At 38.0% G+C, this 22,975-nt stretch overlaps 1 protein-coding gene and 1 non-coding gene across 3 annotated transcripts; both read left to right on the top strand.

Annotated features, from left to right (window-relative positions):
• Positions 1-6,648: 6,648 nt before the first annotated feature.
• On the top strand, positions 6,649-20,373 carry LOC124167049 (GILT-like protein 1). 2 transcript variants are annotated; one of them, XM_046544828.1, is made up of 6 exons: positions 6,649-6,762; positions 8,645-8,778; positions 9,211-9,342; positions 13,469-13,642; positions 17,941-18,087; positions 19,730-20,373. In XM_046544828.1, the coding sequence occupies exons 2-6, from the start codon at positions 8,668-8,670 to the stop codon at positions 19,814-19,816; spliced, it is 651 nt and encodes a 216-aa protein (XP_046400784.1). In that variant the 5' UTR covers positions 6,649-6,762; positions 8,645-8,667; the 3' UTR covers positions 19,817-20,373. The 2 variants fall into 2 exon arrangements, with proteins under 2 accessions (XP_046400784.1, XP_046400783.1); XM_046544827.1 differs by having other exon boundaries at positions 6,651-6,762; positions 8,642-8,778.
• Positions 13,716-13,848, top strand: LOC124167397. Its single transcript, XR_006866695.1, has one exon. It is a non-coding gene; the product is annotated as a U6atac minor spliceosomal RNA (small nuclear RNA).
• Positions 20,374-22,975: the final 2,602 nt, after the last annotated feature.

The following is a 22,975-nucleotide window of genomic DNA, read 5'->3' as shown; positions in this document are numbered from 1 at the left end:
TCAAAATTCTGCGGAGAGAAAATAATTTGCCTTGACTGTGATCTCAGATTTTTTATTTATTTTTTCTCGTTTGTAATTATCAAAATTTCGTGCACTTGCCGGTGACTCCGCTAAGCTTCGCCGCTGACTGGTCCGTGCATATTTCATTGAAGGAAGTGGGAGGGTCCTTCGTAGCAGGCTTCCCATGCACATTCGATGAATTTATAATTACAGTGCGAAAAATATGTAATTGAAAGATTTATGAAGAAGAACTTTTAGAGTTTCCAAACATGTTCCTAGCGCCATCCAAAGTCAATGCGACTTTATAGTTCTTTAGGATAAAATATGAATTTAGTCTATTGAAGAAATTTTGGTGTTTTTTTGATTCTTCCGCACTTGTGATGCCTTTTTCTGATTCTATGCTTCTTCATATTGGTTTTTGCGTTGATTAGTGTTTGCTAATTTTTCTAAAAGAGGGAAAGGAAAAAGTAAATAGGACGAAGAATATCTACTAGTGCGCGGAATAAAAATCTTTGGATTGTTTTTAGCAGAAGGTCTTAAGGGGTTTTAGCTGCCACTTTTCACCAATTTTGTTGATGGACACGATTTTAAGAATTTTTGAGACTTTCATTACTGTACTAGGACTTTTTCCTAAAATAAAGACTCTTTTGGGACTTTCCGCCTCATTCGTTTTGACTTACGTAAACATTTGACGCTGAGAATACTAAGGCTCAACTGGACGTTGACTAATTAAGTGCTTTTCAACTGGTAGGAACTCTATGGAATTCCAAAACAATTAATACTCGATAAACTTGGTGGCACGACTAACCGAAAACGTAATTAAGATATTTACAGAAAAATTGATGAATTTTTTATGTCGATCCACGATTAATTGATCAAATGCATTAAGATCAACAATGAAGGCCAAATGATCGTATACCAAAACAGCTTATTGGAATATGGCCGATACGCTAACAAGTTGGCTGCTTTACGTTGTTGGCTTAGGCAATGCGGTCTTCCGGAGAAAATCGCAAGGAAATTTTGGACCATTATACCCTCAACCATTTTGAATTTACAGCTAGAATCACGCGTTCTGTGTGCGTATACTTCAAGCTTTGGCTATTTGTGGCACCAATATTCCTTTCAGCAAATTGAAAAACCATTTATTCACTAACTAAAAGCAGCAAGTGGGATGGTTTCGCATGGATGTTCATTTTTAGTTTTTGGGTCCAAGGACGCAGGGGCAATGCTAGGAATTAAGGCTACGGGGGTTATAAGGTATGGAATACCTGTCGGTGTAAGCGGGAGGTGAGGGGGCCCTCCCCTAGATTTTTAAGATAATTGTTCAAAATGGTGAGTTTTACGGCTTTCTGAGGGATATTTTATTAATCCTCATTCTAATCCATAAGTAATATTTTTACAATTAAGTAAAATGGATTAAACTTAAAAATTTCTCTGAGCTCTGGGGGGTGGTTTGTCCCCCGAAATCCCCCCGCAACACCAATGCAAGGACGAGAGACTTTTTCGGGCTTTGGAGTCTCCAAGGAGCAGAGGGAACCTGGAACTACAGTTGAGACTCTACGACTTTTTCCCCAAATTGGAAGACCAATTTTCCGCGCTCTTGTTGTAGTACTGTCCATCACGTGTTGACAATTTGGAACATGTCTTTCTCGTTGTGTCTTCGGTTTCATGGATGTGTTTTTAATCCAATAATTTGCTCGCGCGAGTGGTCCAAGTACAAACATAAGAAATGTTTCCTTTTCACTGTTATTTGCGCTAAATTCCCAGTCTGCAGTGGATGCAAGCCGTAAGACGGATGCCAGAAGACGTAAAGCAGTAAACATGAAACACGAGAAGGAACGAAACCGCCATTTGAACGGATCATTGATGAGGACAAATTTTCTGCAATTTTCATTGCATCGTCTCATTTTTCCTGAATTTTAGATTTTTTAATGATTAATATGATGCGCAAAAATCATATATTTTGAAAAATCAAAATGTTACTCTCTGTACTATGAAATACCAAGACTCTTCCAAGAAGTAGAGGGTGGAGAGTTTTTCATTACATGTAGCTGTTATTAGTTATGAATCCTAGTTTAAATCACGTGTAATTATATTTATCAAATACTAGTAGGCCACTCGGCGTTGTACTTGAAGGATAGTAGGTACCCAGAGGCGTGGGAAACTTGGAACTTGGATTTCATGATCAGAATATATATATGATATAGAACTTTAATGTTTTCACATTGAGCGTGACAAGAGGTGTGCCTAGCCAGCAGGATGTGAAACCGCAGAAGCTGTATTACAGGACATAATAAACAGTAATGAGAAAACGATGCAAAGAACACACCGGACGCAACCGAAAGTAGTACTACGGGCTTTTGGAGCTTCAGATACACCTATGTACCAACTTCGGTTGCTCTTGTGGGCCAAAGCAAAGGGAGTTTTCTGTGCATAAACCCCCGCCGAAATCATGGTGAATCTAAGCGTCCTGGTAGCGCAACTGGTAGAGCACCTGGCCGGCGACTAAGAGATTCTGGGTTCGAGTCCCAGTCAAGCCGCACGTTTACCCTCTGATTTCGATGGGACGCAGCCTATCCTTCTCAAGTGAAAAGAGGAAATCGGGCTGTTGTGGTGGCTAGAGTTTTGGCTTCACACCCGGCGGGCTCGGGTTCAAATCCCGGCGGTGGAAGAGAATTTTCAGAGACTGCCCGATCCCTGCTTGAATGCTATGTGGAGGACATTTCAAGCGCAACACTCCGTCTTTCGGATGGGACGTTAAGCCGTGGTCCCCTTGGCGCCTTTCGTTAAGATTCGCTAATGCCGACGCCGGGTTTCTCTCCACCCTTCCTTCCATACCCTTCCCTATGGCGCAAATGACCTCAGCTGTCGGTCGCCTCCTCCAAATACCATACCATACCATCAAGTGAAAAGAGGAAGAAAAGTCTCTTCTCTTATCTATATATACATAGATTTTCATCAGCACGTAACTACTATTCGGTGTACTTTTAGATGAATAGAACGTATCACGTGCAATCTTTCCAATATATTTATCAAATATTTTCATCTATTTTTAACTACTCGGTGTACTTTCAGATGAATGGAACACGTTATTTCACATCCCGAACGCCAAGTGAATTATAATTCTTGGGTCATTCACGTTGTTAATTGCTGACCAAAACCTCCGACATCCACTGTTCTTTGATTATTCGCCAACACCTAAACCATAATTTCAGCCGGAAAAAAATTCAAAAAATCGAAAGTCATGTGAAGCAAGAACTCTTCGTTGAAGTGTGATCTCATATGATATGGAAATCCCCCACATTGGGAAGTATTTGGAGTATAAATCGAAAACAACCGGGCTATCTCAACTAATTGTGTGTATCTTGAAAGGGATTATGGCCTCAATTTTTCCGAGACATGGACCCTTCACGTTTAACGCCAATTCTCTATATGACCAATGGACTGATTGATAGCAATTGGCATGAAAGGTTATTTTGTTAGGTGTTATCATCTGATGATTTCATAAATGCCAAAATCTTTTCCCTAAATATATTGATAAGCTTAAGACAGAGGAATTAATTGGCCTTGGATTAACTAACAGACTATTGTCGACGGAACATGCGCAGAGAAATTTGACTTTTCGTCGTTCGAAGGTGAAGTTCCAGTAAGCCCTTTTATCAGATTTGAGCATATCTAATTTAGGTTAATTAACATGACAGTACAAGATAACGCGCAGTCATGAGATTAAGATCGCAACGGCTAACTTCCTTGGTCTGTATTTTTTTCCAATCTTGTTGGTTGAGGAAAATCTCCAATTCTACCATGATTAGGGAATTTTTCGGATTTTGCGAGAATAGTGTATTTGATTCCTTTAAATTCCTGAAATGCTATATGCTTACAGAAATCTGGTAACGCTGCGCAAATATTATGATAAAGAGGATGAGTGCCTTAGGATATAACGAAACTTGATAATCGCCATCCATGATTTTCTCATTTGATTTCACAGCATATATAAATTTTGTAGTAGGGAAGGGTGGTGTGCCCAAGGCATAGTGTACCTAGGAACGCTATGTACTATCGGCAAGTGCTTCGACATAGTGGCTTTAAAGTAAGCTATTGCGTGAAATATGAGCTAGAGATTAGCATAGTTCATTTTGAGGTCATTTAGGTTATATTTACAAAGAAGGCGCTATTTTTAAGTTCTTGACGCTGAAAAGTAAATATTTTTAGTTGCATATCGAAGTGTTTTACCAAAACTATATCACCCCAGCAGTGGTTATCGTAGCACAGGTGAAATTGACTTATAATGGTGTGTAGCATTAGCTACTTATTTAGTATTTTAGATATAATATTAACCTGAAAAATCAGCCGGAATTCAAAATGGTTACCTTTTGTACCAATGAACACAAGCACATGATGTACCTAGATGTACCTATCTTTATTAAACTAAATTTACTGCTATAAATCATTCACCCAATGAAAGATAAACTTAAACAGTTTTACATAAAAGCCTACAGGTGTTCAATGTGAGCACCACATGTCACACAACAAGAGTATATACGAAATATTTCCAAACGTGGATTAGTGTCTCTCGAGTAGGTAATTGTTGCAACAGCTGCTTCAATACTGCGTCTTAATTTGGAAAAGTCTGATGGTAGTGGTGGCAAGGATGTTATTAGCACCTGGAGGATCACAACAGAAATTAACACGGAACACAAGTTGAACAGTAACTACAGATTCCGTCTTTGCCAACAATAAAACACAAAAAGGTTTCTGCGCACTAGTCTCCATCTTTGCCAGCAAACAAAGCTGTTTAAGTCGTTTTTTTTTCATTTGATGTGTGTAGCTGTCAGTTTAGCGCAATAAATATTATAAAGCGTTGAAACCGCGCTGTTCATTATGAAACACTCGGCAATTGAAATATTCCAATTTAAAAAAATCAGATCATTAGTTTCGATGCACTATTTATACATTATTTGACCCGGAAATGATACCGTTTATTAAAAATGGTCGTCTCGACAAATTGTTTAAAAAGCGGAATATTGCAATTCATTCAACATGATGGATAATTCCCCCAAATAGACCTTCTACCTTCTCCTTTACCCACTGGGCTATCACGCTCCCATCGTAAAATTAAGATATTTTGCCCATATACAGATTATATATTTTTTATTTTCATTGATTTCATATCATTATCCCTGTTTTCATTAATTCATCCACTCGCTATACCTGTGCAAGCTAACGAAGACCGGCAGGAATGTGGCCCTATTTCCACCGAAGATACCAAAAGTAAATTATTTTTTTATTACATGAAATGAAATCTATATCACTGGTACATTGACAAGGAATTAAATATCATTAACCTCTTTAGTGGTTTCATTCACATCAATCGGCCAAATTACGAATTACTACCAAATTAGTACCATTGGCTCGGAAACTTTTCTGGATTGAACTGACTGAACACGATGTCGACCAAGGGAAATATTCTGCGGTAGAATTTATTGGCAGTAAAGCAAAGCCCGAAGTTTTGCAGGGCAGGAGTCATGAGGTTAACGGCATGACAACGTAAAGAGATCATAGGTGATTGAGAAATGAGAAGTCATTTTCTACAACTTAACAAACAGACTTTAAAAAGGCATCTCGCATAGAGTTTGAAGACGAAGAGTTTGAAGCATTTATATGTAGCAGTTATATGAAAATTTTAGAGATCTAACACTACCAAAATATTTATTAATTCCAGTTGCGGATATTGGGGGGATCATTGGGGTCATAACACTCCCCAAAAATTTATCAAAATCATTTTTTATTATACTCCGCCAGTAATTAATTTGCCTCTACGTTCTAATCACATGCGTGCCATTATCCAGAGAATATCTCTCGATAGCCAATGGAATGATTGATAGCATTTGGCATGAAATCTTGTATTGTTCAGTAATATCATCAGAGGATTTCATATATACCAAAGTCTTTTCCCAAAAATACATTGATAAGCTTCAGACAGAGGAGAAGAGACGTCCCTTGAAACTGTCACGTATTTATCGTTATTTAAAAATGATCATGAGTTGGCTTTCTATAATTCTTTTGCTCTTAATACTTATGATACCGCACAACTATATTAGCACCCAACAAAAACTTTTTAGTAATATCTAATTAAGCAGATAGTTTTTAACATTTATGTGTGTACTTATCATCACTGTAGACTTTTCCAATGAATTTTTGTTACATTTTCTATTGTATGAACCATTGATATTTTATAATTATTTTAAACTTCAAGTTGGCTATTTATTTCTTCTCCATTGTTAAACTTCAAAAATATTTATAATCGTTCTATTACATGTTTTTGAAATAAAAATGAAATTTTAGGCTCCAAGATGCGTAAAATATGGGTATTTTTAAAAACTTTTAAACGGGAGAGCGCCCCTCACCTCCAGGGAGTATGCCATACTCCCCGTCCCCAGGTCAAGACCCCCCACTAATTTGATGCTGAATCCGCCCAAGCTAAATTCACACCTTAAAAAATATACAATATTACTTTCCTCTGCTTATATCTTTCCTAAAACAAAACCTCCGGCCGCACACTTGTCTATCTCACCACACTCACCAATTTCAACTGCTAATCGCGACAATTTATCAGCTCCTGTATCTCTTAAGATATCAATACACGCACATTTATATATAACCGTACACGTACGGTAACTCTTTAGACCTCTCAATCTTGAAAGGTGGAACCACCACTGCTGTCTACCGCACGCTACCCAGACAGACTCATTATCTCTCAAGGTAAGCACTAAAACAGAATTTGTTACCGATTCGTGCCAATATTAAAATAAATGCTAATCAGATATCCTTGCTAAGTACAAAATACCCAGAGGAATCTATAATGATGCTTTGGACTATGATTGGTGGATTTTTTTTGCCATGTGAATGAAACAATTCCAATTCCAACAAAGTTCCGCAACTAATTTATATCCTCAAATGGTTTCAACAAATACGTGACAGTTTCAAGGGATGTTCCCTCGGTAATATCACGCAAGCGATAAAAACATTGAGGAAATTAAATTACTTGCTGAATATTCTTTTATAGATACAGCCCTACGGCTGGTTTGAAGCAGAATTTACTATTTCCCCTTACTTCGATCCTAGGCCAGCTTCAACATAAGATAGCCAAGGGGAGATTTAGGGAGGGGCACGAGGATCACGACCCAACCCCAAATTTTATCAAAAACGTTTACTTTTTTAAACTTCTATAGTTTTTGTATCCTTTGGAGTAAAAGGGGTGTACCTATACCCAAATGCATGCCTACAAGCCCAAAACGTGAGAGATGTTTGACTTTGTTGGAGTTGTATTTATCGCAGAGCTTAGTACTCCCTACTGTAAAATCTTCCCTCTCTCCCGCGGGGTATTCTATACTCCCGGAACCCAGGTCATGACAACCCCCCCAAATTTGATGCTAAATTCGCCCCTATAGACAGCCGAGTTCTTCTTGTGGCTTACCGTTAAATTTCAGCCTGAACCCACCCATTACGTGTCTTCCTAAAATTTCACCCACAAGAGTGGAGACAACAAGGCCCTCTGTTCCTAATCTTTGTACAATCTAGGTGTTGCTCCTCCCAAATCGCTCGATAGACTCGAATCTCTCCCAGTCCTACGATGGATCTCCTCTTTTGTCACCCGATCTGCACAGAAGATGCGAACCAGTATCCTTTAACACCGCAGCTGGGTAGAAATCAGTCACTTTTCCCACCAGCTCGAAGAGCCTAAGTATCACCTCATAACAAACTACACTCCAAACAAAGATTTTAGCGTCCAATTTTGATTTCGCATGTCCAATTGCAACATATCATCCTGTTTCATAAACTTTGTTCCTTAAAAAGCTCCTAAGAATCAAAATGGGTAAAATTAGAGAGCTTAAAACTAACACATGGGCTTAGTGACCTGTCACCCAACAACCTCAAGTCTATAAACTTTGCCTTTAGGCAAATATAGTCGGCAACAAATTAGTTCGCATGAATGCTCGCCAACCTACTAAAATCCAACATCAGAGCTTGTAGAAGCTACGCATTATTTCTTATTCAACCTATGAAAAACATCTTACATCATTAACTAAATATAAACAACCACAAAAATTTCCGTCGAAAACGCTGGGATTTTCTTGGTACTAGGACCATTTACTGATTTAACGCTGTTGAAAAATCGCATGCTACATTAATTGTTCACTATGCCAACAAATGGGGTATGATTACTATTTTGACGGAGAGTTGCTGGTTAATCGGCCTACTAGCCTCTTTGTGGTTTACTGACGAAGCCATGAAAAAAGGATTTTAGAATTTCCCGGCGCATAGCAAGAGGGAAGCCTTCGCGGGTTTTGCTGGAAGATAATTGCTCAGCCACTGAAATTCGAATTCGGAGTCAGAATTTGCTTTGCATTTCGGTGGAAGCTTTAAATTCAAGACTAGGAACCACCGCCATATTCTGCTATCATTTGCTTCTGCCCCATACACATACATGCTGTGAGCTACACCTGTCGTGGGCTTTAAAATATAGTTAGGCTCTGCAATGTCCATAATCATTTTTCAAATGTATTTTTTAAATTTCATCTCTCAAACAACTCAATCCATCGTTCACCAAATGAAATCCTACATGGGATTTCGACCCAAGAAGTGAAAAGGTGATCAAAAGCAACAATGTTCGGGAGATCTTACGTTGCCCTGGCGGCATTCATGCTCCTCGCCCTGAGTTCCCTGCCTGCGAGTCAGCAGAAAACCATTGTGAAGGGAAACGCCAGCTGTGACAAGGTAAGGAAGAACGTCTAAAATGAGTTATAATAACGATTTACAGAATATTGGCTACAAATTAAACAACTCGAGGCTTAGGCGGATTTAGAGGGGGGAGGTATGAGGGCATGTGCCCCATCGAGACGCTTAAAAAAGTAGACAAGATTTGTAATAAGCCTTAAGCATTTTATTTCACATTGATAACTTTCATATTAAAATAAATAGAATATTTCGCTTGGTAATTGTTTTATATTGTTCTTAATCTCAAATATAAGAAGACTGTTTGCCTGTCAACCAGAAAAAAATTCTGGATCCGGCCTTGACTCGAAGACACTTTCATATATTATTCGCCCTTTAAAATGGATTTGTTTTCATCAACTACGGAGGTTGATTGCGAGGTTGTAAACCGTTGATGTATACGAATAAGTAAAAATGAATTTCTTCTCCTTCCAGCTGAAAATTGGAATCTACTACGAGTCACTCTGCCCAGACAGCATAAGATTCGTATTGACACAGCTACCACGAGCATATGCATCCTTGAAGGAATACATAGATATTACATTTGTACCTTTCGGAAAGGCGTATGTGAGTATCTTGAAAAACATAATTATTTTTAAACCGCGAAAAGTACAAATATATACGCCGAATAAGTTTCCTAGTTTAAACGGTTCTGTAAAACGTCACTGCCATAAACCGATCACTAAAAATTGAAACTCTTAATAATATTTCCCCGGTTGGAAACTCAGGAGCAATTCCTGCAAATTATTCGCTGAGAAAGCACAGTCATGAAAATGAAAAGGAGACTTCGTTGCTTTACACAGATTTATTTCGTCCGTGCGACATGTTTCGACCATAGAGGTCATTATCAAGTACTAACAAGTGACCTCTACGAAACGGACGAAGTAAATCTGTGGAAAGCAACGAAGTCTCCTTTTCATTTTCGTGTATTAATTTCCACAAAGTTGAGCCGAAAACCATTGAATGTATTAAGCACAGTCATATTTCATACTTTAAAAGCCACAATTTCTCTTGCCTTTATTTTGGTCAATTTATTTATCTCTCAACAAAGTTTTAATTTTGGTGCAAACAATCCGCGCTGTGGGTTAACTCAACGAAAATTAACCATGCCACACAATGGTTCCAAATCGAAAAAAGCTGGCCAGAATTAATAACGTCGTAATTTTAGCTAAAATAGCAACAAAAGTGGATGTGTCTTACTGATTTTGATCGTCTGAATCTGATTTTGGCATTAATTTTACGATGTCTCTTCATTTTATCATTATTTGAGCTGTTATTATTTAAACAATTTTTAGAAAATCTCGATATAGATGTCATTGCGATTGGCGATAACTTGGTGTTCATGGAGAGCTTAAAATAGTTTAATTTTAAGGTAAAAGATGCATAAATTGTTGTTAAAACCCATTATAGAATTTACGACATGAAATTGGTGAGATTCGAACCCGCGACCATCAGCATAGTTGGTGAGATACCAAAATCGGAAAAAAATACTCACACTCACTCATTTTTGGCTTCCATATATTTGATAAGTCACATGAGATGAAAGAAAATGACTGATATTAAGAACATTGAGGAAAATAATGTTCGAATTGCAATAAAATCGCTTTCATGTATCACAAAGAACAAATTTTAAAATAATCGTCGTCCGATGTCACCACATCGGACTCATTGTCGCTCTGCGAATCACTTAAAATTAGCAAATTTTCACCTCACCTGATAGGCTGGTCTCGTTTTTTTGTAACTCCTGATGTAATTAAAATGTATGATTCAGATATTTAAAGGGGTCTTCGAAAGATATCTTCATAATTTAACATTCTTGGGTATTTTCTTGTACAATGCTCCCGGAATTTCCTCATGTCTATATTCCTGGCCTCCAATGCTTCCTCCGTTAAAACTTCAATTGTAAGAAAGGATTCTTTGGAAATTGCTGTTCCATGTATCAGCACTTTATGTACCATGAACAGAATATAATACCAACCATAATCGATGTACAGCTCAGCTATTTCAATGCAATACTAGCTGAAGGCTTCATTATTTATCTCATAGCCGCAGGACAGAGATTTTAATATCACTGAAAGTCTATGAATAAATCTTTCATCGATACCTGTCGTGAAAATTACAAATCACATTAATAATTACATTTAATACATATAAAGCATTTATTCGTGGATTTTTCAAAATTATGGAAACGGGTCCAATATTTCTTACTTATTGATTATAATTTTATATTTACACGTAATTTCATCTTGTCTGAAATGAAATCCTGAATTAAAACTTCACTTTTAAAAATATGATTATTGAGATTAATGAGTGATTATTTTTATACACTGCATATATTCGCCGACTGTGCATACACGGTAATCATTTGCACTCAGTAGATGCGAGAGGGAGATATTGATATGCTTCTGAAGGGAATTTCATTTCTTTTTGAACATCTCTTTGAAATGCTCATCTGTCCTCGAGCTTTGATTCCACTTTCTCAGGTATTTCGAGAAAACATTCTTCGCACAAAAAGCGTCAGAATATTTTTTGCATGCTTTATTTCATTCAGTCGAAATCTTGTTTTCAAATATTCCACGACATATTCCTTCTTCTTCTCTTATTAATATTCTTTTCTCTCTGTATTTTTATTGTACACAGCAAGGTACGAAAACATTTGCGGCACTCATAATTCAAATTTAACAGGAGTATTTACGGCTGAAACGATTAATGTGATTTCTAAAAGTTCTCTTTTTTTAACCAATAATAAACCGGAAATTATGAGTTGACATTGAATAAAAGATATACAAGCTTATGTAGATTTGCCTCTGAGTTTCCGGCGTATACTGAAATTTGAATGCCAAACATTGGCAAACCAAGTGCTTTAATTATCTGGACAGGAGAAGTTTCTCGAGTTAGCCGTGTTAACACAGTTCGGAGCACAGCACTTTTTCACTAAGAAAATCATTAAGTAAAACTGAGTGGGAAATATTCACCACATCCATGCAATGGCTCTGGTGAGGGAGGCCGTCATCCTCATTTCATTATTATTAAAAAAAGCAACTTGCAAGATTCACGCTCCATTGGTGTGTTTAGACGAATTTTTTCCCTCCGAATTCAATCCTATCTACGTCTATGAGCTGTTGAAATGATTCTGTGAACAATTCTTGGCATTAGGGAGCATTTATTTCTCTTAGCGCCAATACCATATTTCGGAATAACGTGCTGACAACGCTGTACAGCATGTAAGGGATCTCTTCTCTATAAAAATATGAGGAAAGTTTTGCAGAAAAAAGCATCTTGTGGTTACTGTAAGGTTCACGCAGAAGGACTGAAGTAGTCGCTTTTGATCACTCATAATGTTTCTCATTAAGAGCATGAAAACCGGCCCTCATTGGTTTCATGAATATTTGAAGGTGAGTGCACAAACGAGAAGTGTGCGTACGATAGGCGTGAAGCACTTGATTTATGTAATCGTACAGGATGTAGAATTATGCTACATATGCACCATGCAATTTTGACCACCGATACAGGAATATTTGAGCGATAATGCCACTGTCTCCCGCCGGCCACCGGCCAGCCGACCTCAGCGGAGCGGTGCACCGCTCAACTTAAAACCCTCTAGATGTCGGATAGGCTAGTATAGGCAAGATTTTTTTTCTCCATCTTGTTGTACATACTCTACCTAAGGATTCAGTAAAGGAATCTTTGAGGGGCACGGAAGGGCACAAAACTATATCGACACATTTGACTAAAAATAGGTCCAAAAATAGCTAACATAATAATAATAAACATAATTAAATATTGTTATAATAAATACTGAAACGAACAAAAAATACTATAATATTGTGAAAAAAATATGCAAATTTACCGTGATAAAATTGACAGATGAATCCCATGAAATTAAAATGGTCATTTATTAAGTTGAATTACCCTAAAATCGACTATTTCTACGCCTCGGGCGTTTTAGGCTGAATATACCCATGTTTGACGGGTTACACAGGTCAACATAATAATCACACAAACCTATCGGGTACGAAATATTATAGGCCATATCCTGTAGAATCCGAATACATAATTCAAAACTTCCTCGTAAAAAGTCGAAAAAATGACTTTTGGCCAGCTTTTTTCGATTTGGGACCACTGTGCGCCACTCCGTACATCCCGGAAGGGCCCCGCAATCTCCGGTAAACCCCCCATTTCAAAACCCTGGATACGCTACTGTTATCGACTGATTATTATATTTTATACAAAGCGAGAACGTCCGTAACCAGAAACATTATTGAGAGGGTTTGGTAGGAGAGAGTATTATATTCCAGAAAGTGTGCCAATTGGAGGAGTTGAAGGTAGCTTAGAAGTGGTAGAGCTGCTATCACGTGGCTGTAAGATGAGCGGTATGGTTACTGGAAGCGAAGTTGACGTCATTTGTCGACTTAGTACTTAGAGGTGAGTGTATCGATGAGAGGACAACTAATTCCTCGGTCAGGTGTCGAGCACAAGGCAGTACCGTAGTACCACTGAATCGCCTCCACCCGGGGGATTATGACAGCCTGGTTGCAGACAGACGAAATCAAGTGAATAACAGTAACTTGACTCCACAATTCCAATAATTGAATACTGGACAGTATTAGTTCAGATTTCATTTTCAGTTCTTCAGAAATAATCTAGTAAAAGTCTTACACATCAATTTTAATCTTTCTCTTTTCTTTTATAGACCAAGGGGGATCCAGATGGGGACATTGAATTTGTATGCCAGCATGGACAAATAGAGTGCGAAGGAAACAGGATGCAGTCATGTGCTCTCTCCTTTATTCCTGATCCCGATAAGCGGGCACAATTTGTTCCCTGTGTTATGAATGGCACTGACCCAAGAGTACTTGGGCCAAAGGTTGGTAACAAGATGAGTGGCTCACACAAAATGCGATCAGGTGTTGGAAGACTAGCAATACCATAATCAATATGCGTTGTATGAAAATGGAGACGATTAGTACTCCCTTATACAAGGATGGAATTTCAACACATATTGGTTAAGGCAAGGTTGGCCCTCCAGTGCTAGAAAAAAATACTCGTCATCAGTGGAAAACATTCATTTTAGGTGGATACATTCGTCGTCGTCGGGTACAAATAGTCAGTCCCACACCGTCTCCATTTCCCCATGTTTCCATATCTGTTCCTTCATAAATTCACCGTCACACAATAGAAAGTGAGCCTGGGCCCATAACCTTCTTTTTTATTGGTATAAGAATGACAGACACGATGTTTTAACTCATAACTTTAATGGCCGATGGTCACTAGATATAAAACTCTTGCTAGTATCAACAAGAAAAAACAAAAGCATATTATAAATTCAAAATATTTCCTATGATGCAGCACTTGGCACAGTGTGATCAACATATGAATATACACGCATAAAAAATGGTGCATTCAGCCCATAGGCCGCAATTTGACCAGTGATAACTTGATCTTGACGTCATGATCACTCGGTGAGAGCGCACCGAATGAAAGGGTATTCAGCGAACCTACCTCTCAATTGTTTTCCTCCATTCAGCTTCGTGGTGATCGGATGTGAGCAGATATTTTATCGCTTACAAATCAGATAGGTACTTTTAAAGAATTACATGTGATACATGATATTTTAAATTCTTTGGTATGAAGCATCCCATATTAACTTCAAATTGCAGCCCCTTAGTCAGTCCTTCCATTCCCTCTCAGCCTAAAGTCAGTCATCGGTGAAGTTTTCTATGGTGCAACACCAAAAGGCTAGCCATAGTCGACGTTGCGATGACTAACTCTGCCACCTTCCTCAGGGCGTTGATGTGAGGTTCTTAACCAACCCATATGGTGGTGTATCCGATAAAACTTTACCCATATCGTATGCCAAGAAAGCGTGAAATCTTGCTTAAGTAATAAGCCCAACATGTAAATCAACTACTGGTTAGACTCTATTTCAACCATTTCGGCTCTTTAATGAAAGCCGCTATAGAGCTAAAGATATCGACGGCGACTGAAATATATCACATCTGATGCCATCGCAAACGCTAACGAAATTTCGGGTTGATGAAAAATCTTTCAAATACTAACTTGCACATGTTTATGTAATGTTGCGGAAGCTGAAATTAATATTTGTTCTATTCAAATTATGTGTAATATTTAGCAAAAAACTATCGAGAGATAAAATTTTGTGGCAATTTTACTCCAACCTGTGTGATATGTATCCGCATAAATTTTTATTCATGTTTATGATGGTTGAAGGGGTAGGTACGAAAATTGGAATAAAGCAAATTTTCTGATGGCTGTAGTTGCATGCAAGAACAGTGGCTATGACCTCAAACATTTTCCCGGGTTTTAATGATAATAATGAATGGAGTATCTGAAATTACAATTTCGAGATATGCTAATGGTAAGTATACTTTTACGAATGCTGCTCTTTCCTTCGGTAGGCAAGTATTCGTAACTGCGGAAAACGTTCTCGTCTAAGACGTTCTCCTACTTGGTGTTCAACTCCTAAGGTGTTCAATGAAACATATCCCTAGCCTTCGAAATTGCTGTTAAATACGGATTAGCCCTCAACTCTTACAGGAAAAAACAGACGACAGAATGTGTTTCCATTCCTCAAGTGTTACCACCAGAAATGTTTCAAATTTTTCTACGTGATAGGAAATGGATATCCATTAGATTTAGTTTTAGCGTCAGGCGCCATATCTCCATATAATTTTTTCGATTTATTCGACGGAAAGTAACAGGAAAACGCCTATATTTAAGGAACCCACATCGCAACAACGTCAATGCTCTTCATCCCATTCATCCTTGCAACGGAGTGCAAGTAGCTATTGTTGCTTTGTGGGTTGCATAAATTTAGGAGCTTTCCCACTACTTTCCATCGCTAATATCTCGAAAAATATTGTGCGTTGGCGGCTGAAACCAAAACTAGTCTCATGGTTATCTATTTCCTACTTGAATTTCCCACTTGAGGGACTTCCCTTGAAAGCCTGAAATACGCGAACATTTTTCCGTCCCTCAGAATGATAGCTCCGACAATAGGTTTACTGTGACGGGAACGAGAGATAAAAGCATCTTGCATTTTTTGGGAGCGTTTACAGTTACGGGAGGTACATTGTGATTCCAAATTTCCCAAAGAATGTATCGTCTCCTTACTTTCCAGGGAAGAGTGCGAATAGCGGTGCCATAAATTGCCTCTGAAAGTTTGCATTCACAGAGTATAGTTCACGTCTCTGCAAAAGCTTCCCTGATAATAGGGTGGTTTCCTATTATTTTTTATTGCCTAAATCGAAAGATTATTACTCCTGGAGTACGTATTTCAGGCTTTTAGATGTTTAAATGACGATATCCATTTTTCGCGATTAAATGAAAAGTGAAAATTTTCAAGCGCGCGAAAACGCGACGGCTAGGTATGAATGTCGGGAAAACTCCGTGTGACGTCGTTCTGGTTCCCGCTGCCGCAAGTGAGGTGACCTTGGGGCGAGGCTTTTAGCGCTGATACGACGCAGGATGCTAGCAGGTAGCAGAGTACCATGCTAGCATCCTGCGTCCCTTGCCATTCGTCTAAACCGGTATTTCTAAAACCAAATAATTTGTATATTATGAATACACTAATGATGGGTAACGAATCGCAATCAATGTCTTCTGTTTTCTTTGACGAAGGAAACTACCCTATTCTATAATAAGTTTTGATTACTATTAGCCGCACAATTTAACTCACCGCATGGCATTCTCTTCCCTAGTCAGAAAGGAGAAGCTTTCATATATCCCCGCTGCGTGGCTTCCCATTGACCCATCATACCACTCTACCTAGAATCAGAGAGGAATCCGCGCTACAATGTACTACGTAACCATTCCCAAGCCGTGCCACCATCCTTAGCCAATACTTTACTGTAACAATTCTTGTTGACGGCGTGAAAAACTATGACAATAACGTGATATTGGACAACAATTCTGGTTTACGACACGGAACAAACAAAAAATTAATATTATAATGAAAGTAATGGCATTCGGTTGTACGGGTCGTAGATCTCGATGTTTCGCCCTATGTACTTACTAATTGTGTTTAAAATTTGTGTTAATAAGATTTGTGAAGTAACAATATATGCCGTCGCTCCCGATTTTCTTCGTGAATAATTACTTAGGACAAGTGTGTTTGTAAAATGTGTGTTCATTTGATATGTTGAAAGAAAAATCAACGTAACTTAGCCCTCATATTTGCCATATCCAGCCACCTCCGTCCACCATCATTTCGAGCATAAATAAGTCTTAAAAAGCATTCCAATTCTCGAATTACATTTTCGTGGCAGATGATGACGCCAATCCGTCGAAACCGGTGTTATTTTTTTGGATAAAACCTAATTATATTTTATTAGTTCATTCATTAAAAACTTCCATCTTGTAATGCTCGAAATCATTAAAGGTGGTCCGGTCCAACCAGGTAACCAGGATACTAATTAAGACAACCGGTTTCCCAATTAGGACCATTGACATTAGTTCGGTATTTACCCCTTAATTTATCTCAAGGGTAATATATTAATAAAATAAAACCAATAAACGAAAGGGAAAATATAAAATTTATTATACATTATTAATGTTTAATGCAAAATAATTAGCAATGGAAATATTCAAGAAAGAAGAGAAATGGTCCAAATTAGATAGCCTTCCCTTGCGACGATGATGGAGTTACACATCACCTGTCGTTGCGGTGTCTAAAACCCGGGGATATTTTTTAATCTTAACGCAAAATGCCAAGGAGGATTGTTGCTATGCCAAGAAAAATGTTAACTTCAACTTTCTAAAGAAAAAACAGGATTTCTGTCAATGATTTTCTTGCCCTCCTACTGCAGTTTTTACACTGAAGTGTAAGCTTATAACTCGAGTCGCATTTAAATGAATAAGAGGCACCAGAGGTTTGGAAGAGGGAGCGAGATATTACTGAGGTTTACTGAGATAACCAATACACACATTAACAATGTAAACTACGGATAGATAAGCTACAATCACGATTGGAATTTATCATCTTTTCCGCCTTATAATGTCTTCATTCATTCAAAAACTCCTTGAAAGTGAACTTCAAGTGTCATTAAAATTATATGAACTATATAAATAATTCGCTAGACACAAAATTGATTACCAAAGTAATATTTTTTGTTCTTAGACTGCATTCCTTTTTTTTAATTTTAGTGTGCTGCTGAAATAGGTCTGAATTATGGTGATGTGGAGCGTTGCTATGCCACCGATGAAGGACTAAATCTGCAGCTCCAAGCTCAAAGTGACACCTATGCCATCCAGAATCCACTGAACTTCGTCCCCACCATCGTCTACAACGGCGTAAGTTAACATTTTGATGCATCCCCTGTTCAGCCAGTAAATAAAGAGACTTTCGTTACACAGCAAATAACATTGAACGTAGGTTTTCGCAGCGAGAGGCATCGTTGCTAACGGCTTCCGGGTGCAGCTGCGTGTTGCGCTTTGTCGTGCAAGCTTTCGCGACCGTTACAGGGCGCATCATCAGGCGATGAATGAAATTACGGAATTGGTTGTCAATTAATATACTCGTGGGGGAGGTTGGACGAGTATATTAATAAACAACCTCCCCCACGAGTATATTAATTGACAACCAATTCCGTAATTTCATTCATCGCATGATGATGCGCCCTGTAACGGTCGCGAAAGCTTGCACGACAAAGCGCAACACGCAGCTGCACCCGGAAGCCGTTAGCAACGACAGCAAATAACAATAACGTTGATGATGACGTCTTACGTTGAAACCATGGCCGTGCAATTGTTACAGGTCAAGTTGGTAAATTTTGAGAAATATTGGCGAGTCTATCGATGGAAAATATCTGTAAGTCAATTTTAATAATGGCATAGTATTATAATATTCATTTTGAAATCGAATAATTACAGAATTTATCTGTCTTTCTGCGGGCGTTATCTACATGAAGGTGGTTGACATGAAAGGTTATTATTGAATATCTCAAAACTCCTCCCATTTAATATTTATATTTTTATAAAATTTTATTGCATCAAGGCATTGTTTAATCCTATAAAAAGCATAACCTAAAAAATTTCACTAATGATAAGAAAACCATAAAAATTCCATGGCCAGCGCTACCATGGGCGTACCCAGCGAGGGGGAGGTGGGGGCAGCTGCTCCCCCTCCCTTACTAGCAAAAATCTTTAAGCAAAATCAGCACTGAATTGAAACGAAAGTATTCACCAAATTTTCTTTAAACCCACGAAAAATGATATTATTTCCATCGTCTACAACGGCGTAATTTAACATTTTGATGCATCCCCTGTTCAGCCAGTAAATAAAGAGACTTTCGTTGCATAGCAAATGACAATAACGTTATGGTTCAATTGATGGTTTGAGGCGCAACTTTGTGAAAAAGATTCATTATGAAGAATTAAAAAGGAAGAAACTTTGTACTTTCACATGAAATATTTATTTAAACATTTACACGACCATAGTTTCAACGTAAGACGTCAATACCACGTGTTGATGATGTCGTCTTACGTTGCTTAATTATTATCATATATTAGTATAAGATTTGTAACTAAAATGAAACTATTTTTTCGAGAAAATAATCTCATAAATCCCATGGCTTGCCCCCTACCTAGATCATGGCTTGCCCCCCCTTACTTTACTTATGATCCTGGGTACGCCCTTATGCGCTATTGCTCACAACAGTGACGTTCATACTACGGCACACTAGAGCATTGAAGTTGAGAACCTTGTTGAGTTGGTGTGAAAGTATTACTTTTTTGCGTCGATTAGACTTGGAATGGTTCTTACTCAACATCTCCGAGACCCACTTCTTAGGTCCATTTGTTTCAAATTTCATAAAATTGCTACTTAATTTTTACCTGATATGGATTAAAGTGCATTTCCTATAAATATGAGTGACCTATGGCATAGGTATACATATTTAATTATTTACTAAGTGACTATGTATATTTTTACCAGGATTTCAACCAGGACCTCCAGGATAGTTCACTATCGGATTTTGAAGGCACTATTTGCAGACAATTGCCATGTGTCAGTTGTACATGAACCATGTGTGAATGACGAATGAATACCATCCATTTATCAGCGGAAGTATTTGATATGCACTATGTGCCCAAAAAGTCAATGGTACTACAGGAAAAATATTAGTATAAGAGCTTTAAATAATTATTCTAATGAAATATACTTTTCAGACTGAAAATAACTTTCTTAAATAAAATTCCTTTCATGCTAAGATAATGTGGTAAAGTTAACATGTTTGAGATACATTTACCAATATTAGGCAAAATTTAACCACAAACAAAATAAAAATTTAGTGAGTAGCAATACAAATTTTCAATATCAAAATCAAAATTGTTATTCATATGTTTGTCTCTCCAAATGTTGAAATCATGTGCTTATGAGAGATTTGTTAACCCTATTGTAAATGATCTTTGAAAAATGTTAGTATTATAAAAAAATTGCCCATTCAAAACTAAGCGCTGAGAATGAACCGTGTGCAATTTTAATGACTGGTGAAGTAAATTCTCTTATATAGAGAATTTTATTTGCAAAAACTGATGTATGATTGCTAATTTGAATGATAAACTTTTGCAATAATTAAATGAGATTTTTTCATATTTCATTATCACAATTCATTGATATTTTTGTTATACATCTCATTTCCCAAATTCTTCCTCTTCTGCTTAAGTAATACGCTTGCAGCATTGATCTGCCCAAGGAGCAAAACATATGCTTTCCAAATAAAAATGTTGCTGTTCAGATGCGAGGGGCTGGTGATCGCACTAATTGATCAACAGTGACTAAATGTGATCAAATGGAATATTCTAATAGTAGTTGATTATTTTCCTAACAAATTTTCCACTTTATAGAAATTCTAAAGTAAATTCAGTCTAATTTTTACGCGTTCGCATCATCACAGGTATCAAATAGGGATTCAATATCCCTTAAACAAAAGCATGTGGTTTGTAAATGGAAAAAATATGGAAATTGGAATTTGAGGCTAACATAAGTGCGACAGACACATGGTGTGAATCTTCCCCAAGAGATGGAGTTACCATCAGCCTCACCCTCTGACGCTTTCCTATTTTCCGATACTGCTCAACAAGCCCCAGAAACTCCAGACCATAGATAGAGCAGGGTTCATGTTACGAAGACCATCACCATTACCCCATTACAGGAGAACAATTGAAACGTATTTCACTCCTACCCTCTCTCACCAAATGACCTTTTGCTGCCCGAATCGGGAATGGTACATATTTTACCATGCTTTTTATATTTTAAGCTGTAGAAGCATATGTTTAAAAAAAGTGGTGATTGCCAATGAATTTTGAATTCCCGTTTTTTCCCAATGTCTTTTTCTGACGGCTTTTAATGCGTCCTGCAAGTATAAATTATATTGTTCGGCGCACTGATTCAAAATTGTGATTTTTTTCGGCGAAATAATTTTGTTTTTGATTATATAGAGGTACAGGCATGACTCAGAGCTTCCTCTACGATCATTTCCTCGTAGAACTGACGTGAAAAGGGTATCAAACCGTGCAACATGAGAGCATTGATCCTACTTTCCCGTTCCGAGCCGTGAAGATCTCTTTCCCACCCGCTATCTACCTCTTAGGCCGTTTTCCAATCCACGTAGTATGCACTCATTCCCTCGTTCCCTTTCTCCCTTGCACCCTGCCTCCTTACTAATGCTCCACTGGCGCCATAGAGTGTGAACGGAAATAATGCGAACTATTGACAGTAACGAAATGTGAAGCGCAGGGTCGGGTTAGGATATCTTGTGGTTGATTTAAGAATTAATTTCACCCTGCCACTCGGTTTGTTTACGTTTGTAATTTAGACTGCTTAGTATTTTGACTTTTCTGGCACCGATTGGACGCTCTCTCTTCACATAATAAACAAAAAATTACTTACAACTCCAGTTCAAGATTTCTGAGTTTTCCATTCCCGCCATTTTTACGTCCACTTCCTACGAGGGGAAGGTAGTGAGGGAGCATCCGCGCTCCCTTGCTCACTTACCCTTCGTTCCCTTGCACCCTCGCCGATTGGATCCACCCTTGCTGTCGTCACATCCGTAAGTTGACGATCGAAAAGTGCACGGAGGGTGAATAATTGCGAATTGGAAAACGGCCTTAGTAGATGAGTGGGACACTTGAGGCGAGAAAACAAGAAGAGCGAATCTCGTCTAAATGCTTGACCGGTCTGTGTGTGAACAAGGAGGTAGAACCGGTGTGAACAAGGAGGTAGTAAATATTTGGAGGGGGCACCACTGGTTTCAAGCGTGGAGCAAAGCGTGGAGCAAAGCGTGGCCGGAATGGGGGTGCTTGGGTAGGACAAGTCACGCCCACTTTGACCAAAACATTGGCAATCACATAAAGTTCAATATTTAGTGAAATTTTTGGTCATAACTCGTTAATACATTAAAATAAACTATGGAACGCACAATTTTAACCTTTTTTCTTTCTTCATTGGTAGGCTTCGCGAAGTTATGACTCAAGCAACTTTTCCCTGGGAAAATTTATTATCGATCACCACGGTTACGTTCTACAACAGATCGGCTGAAAATAAAATTTTACGAGAGTAAACCAGTCATTTACTTGCACTTATTCGGGTATTTAAATTTATTTTAGCCCACGGAAAACTAAAATAACAATTACAATAAAAAAGTTTATTTTCAACGACATACCCACCAATAAAGCGGCTAACAGACACAGAGTTAATAGTGTCAATACATTAATAGAAGTTAAGAAGAAGCGAATTATGGGTAAAATCTGTTGACAATCACCGGCGAAATACTAATGATTATGGTAGCATTTTTCACTTGATATAGCGTATTTTCAGAACGAAACTTAGCAACCTAAAAATATCAGTCGGAGACTTAAGTCCAAAAATTGTCAAACCAAGATGGCGGAACTTTGACCACGCTAAAAGCTCGGAAACAGTGCCTCCAGCTATTTACAACCTCCTTGCCTTGCACTGACCAAACGGCGGGTGATGGGATGAATCCAAGTATTTTTGATCGCATTTTGTTGGACTGACAAAGAGTATGGAGGAGAATGGATGTTCCCTATAGGATCGTCATTCAGCTGGTACACAGCCATAGATGGGCTACAGTCATAGAATTTTCATCTAGTATCCATAGAAGCCTTTACAAAAGACGTCTGCTATTCTTCTCAAGAACTTCGTGCTTAAAATAATTATGGA

Source organism: Ischnura elegans, chromosome 10 (genome assembly GCF_921293095.1).
Source record: "Ischnura elegans chromosome 10, ioIscEleg1.1, whole genome shotgun sequence".
Lineage (NCBI taxonomy): Eukaryota > Metazoa > Arthropoda > Insecta > Odonata > Coenagrionidae > Ischnura > Ischnura elegans.
This window is presented reverse-complemented; position numbering and strand designations above follow the sequence as displayed.